Source organism: Anneissia japonica, unplaced genomic scaffold, assembly GCF_011630105.1.
Source record: "Anneissia japonica isolate Jap-2015-1 unplaced genomic scaffold, ASM1163010v1 scaffold76938_len1257_cov85, whole genome shotgun sequence".
Classification (NCBI taxonomy): domain Eukaryota; kingdom Metazoa; phylum Echinodermata; class Crinoidea; order Comatulida; family Comatulidae; genus Anneissia; species Anneissia japonica.
The window spans coordinates 1-843 of record NW_022720580.1 but is presented as its reverse complement, the minus strand read 5'-3'; the positions used below and the strand labels follow the sequence as shown (position 1 = coordinate 843).

General features: G+C 56.2%; 1 protein-coding gene across 1 annotated transcript in view; it reads left to right on the top strand.

Annotated features, from left to right (window-relative positions):
• LOC117111382 (semaphorin-1A-like) overlaps positions 1-736 on the top strand; it is a gene marked incomplete at its 3' end in the record, with an annotated part of 1,072 nt that extends 336 nt beyond the window's left edge. The window contains exon 2 of the mRNA XM_033254295.1: positions 16-736. Within this exon, the coding sequence (XP_033110186.1) occupies positions 16-736 (721 nt within the window). The remainder of the gene's footprint in view (positions 1-15) is intronic.
• Between the last annotated feature and the right edge of the window lie 107 nt (positions 737-843).

Here is an 843-nt window from a genome sequence, read left to right as displayed (position 1 = left end):
GCCGTCGACCAAAAGGTAACGTCCGTCTTCGCGGAGGGTAGCCTGTACGCCGGGACGGTAGCCGATTTCAACGGCAGGGATTCCGCACTGACGAGGTCGATGGGCAACGCCGTTCCTCTCATAACCAAGAGGCACGATTCGTTGTGGCTGAATCACCCGAAATTCGTCGGTTCGTTTGTAGACGGAAGAGAAGTGTTTTTCCTCTTCCGAGAAGTTTCCGTAGAAAACTGCGAGAAGATTTACCGTTCGCGAATCGCCCGCGTTTGCACCGACGACAAGGGAGGCAGAACGATACTGGACTCCAGCTGGACGACTTTTCTGAAGGCGCGACTCGACTGTTCGTTCCGAGGGGAATTTCCGTTTCGCTTCAACTACCTGCAGGACGTCGTGCGGACCGTCCGCGGGGGAAAGGTCTTCTACTACGCAGTTTTCACGACGGGGGAACACGAAATATCCGCCTCGGCCATCTGCCGTTTCGGCCTCGACGACATAAGGGACAACTTCGAAAGAGGTCCGTTCTTGCGACCGACGGCGCCTTGGGGACGCATCCCGGACGAGGACGTTCCGGACAACAGACCGGGCGATTGTTCGGTCGACTCGACTCTACTCTCATACGAAGATCTAAACTTCGTGAAATCGCACCCGTCGCTGTACGAACCGGTCGGAAGTGGGGACCCGCTCTTTACGCTCGTTCGACAAAACTACAGGTTGAAGACGTTGACCGTGACTGAGACCGGTAACCGTACGATCGTTTTCGTCGGAACGGACGACGGTCGACTCTTGAAATTGGTGATGTCGGAAAATCGGGCCGTCCTTCTGTACGTCATGCGCGCGACGGAGCAA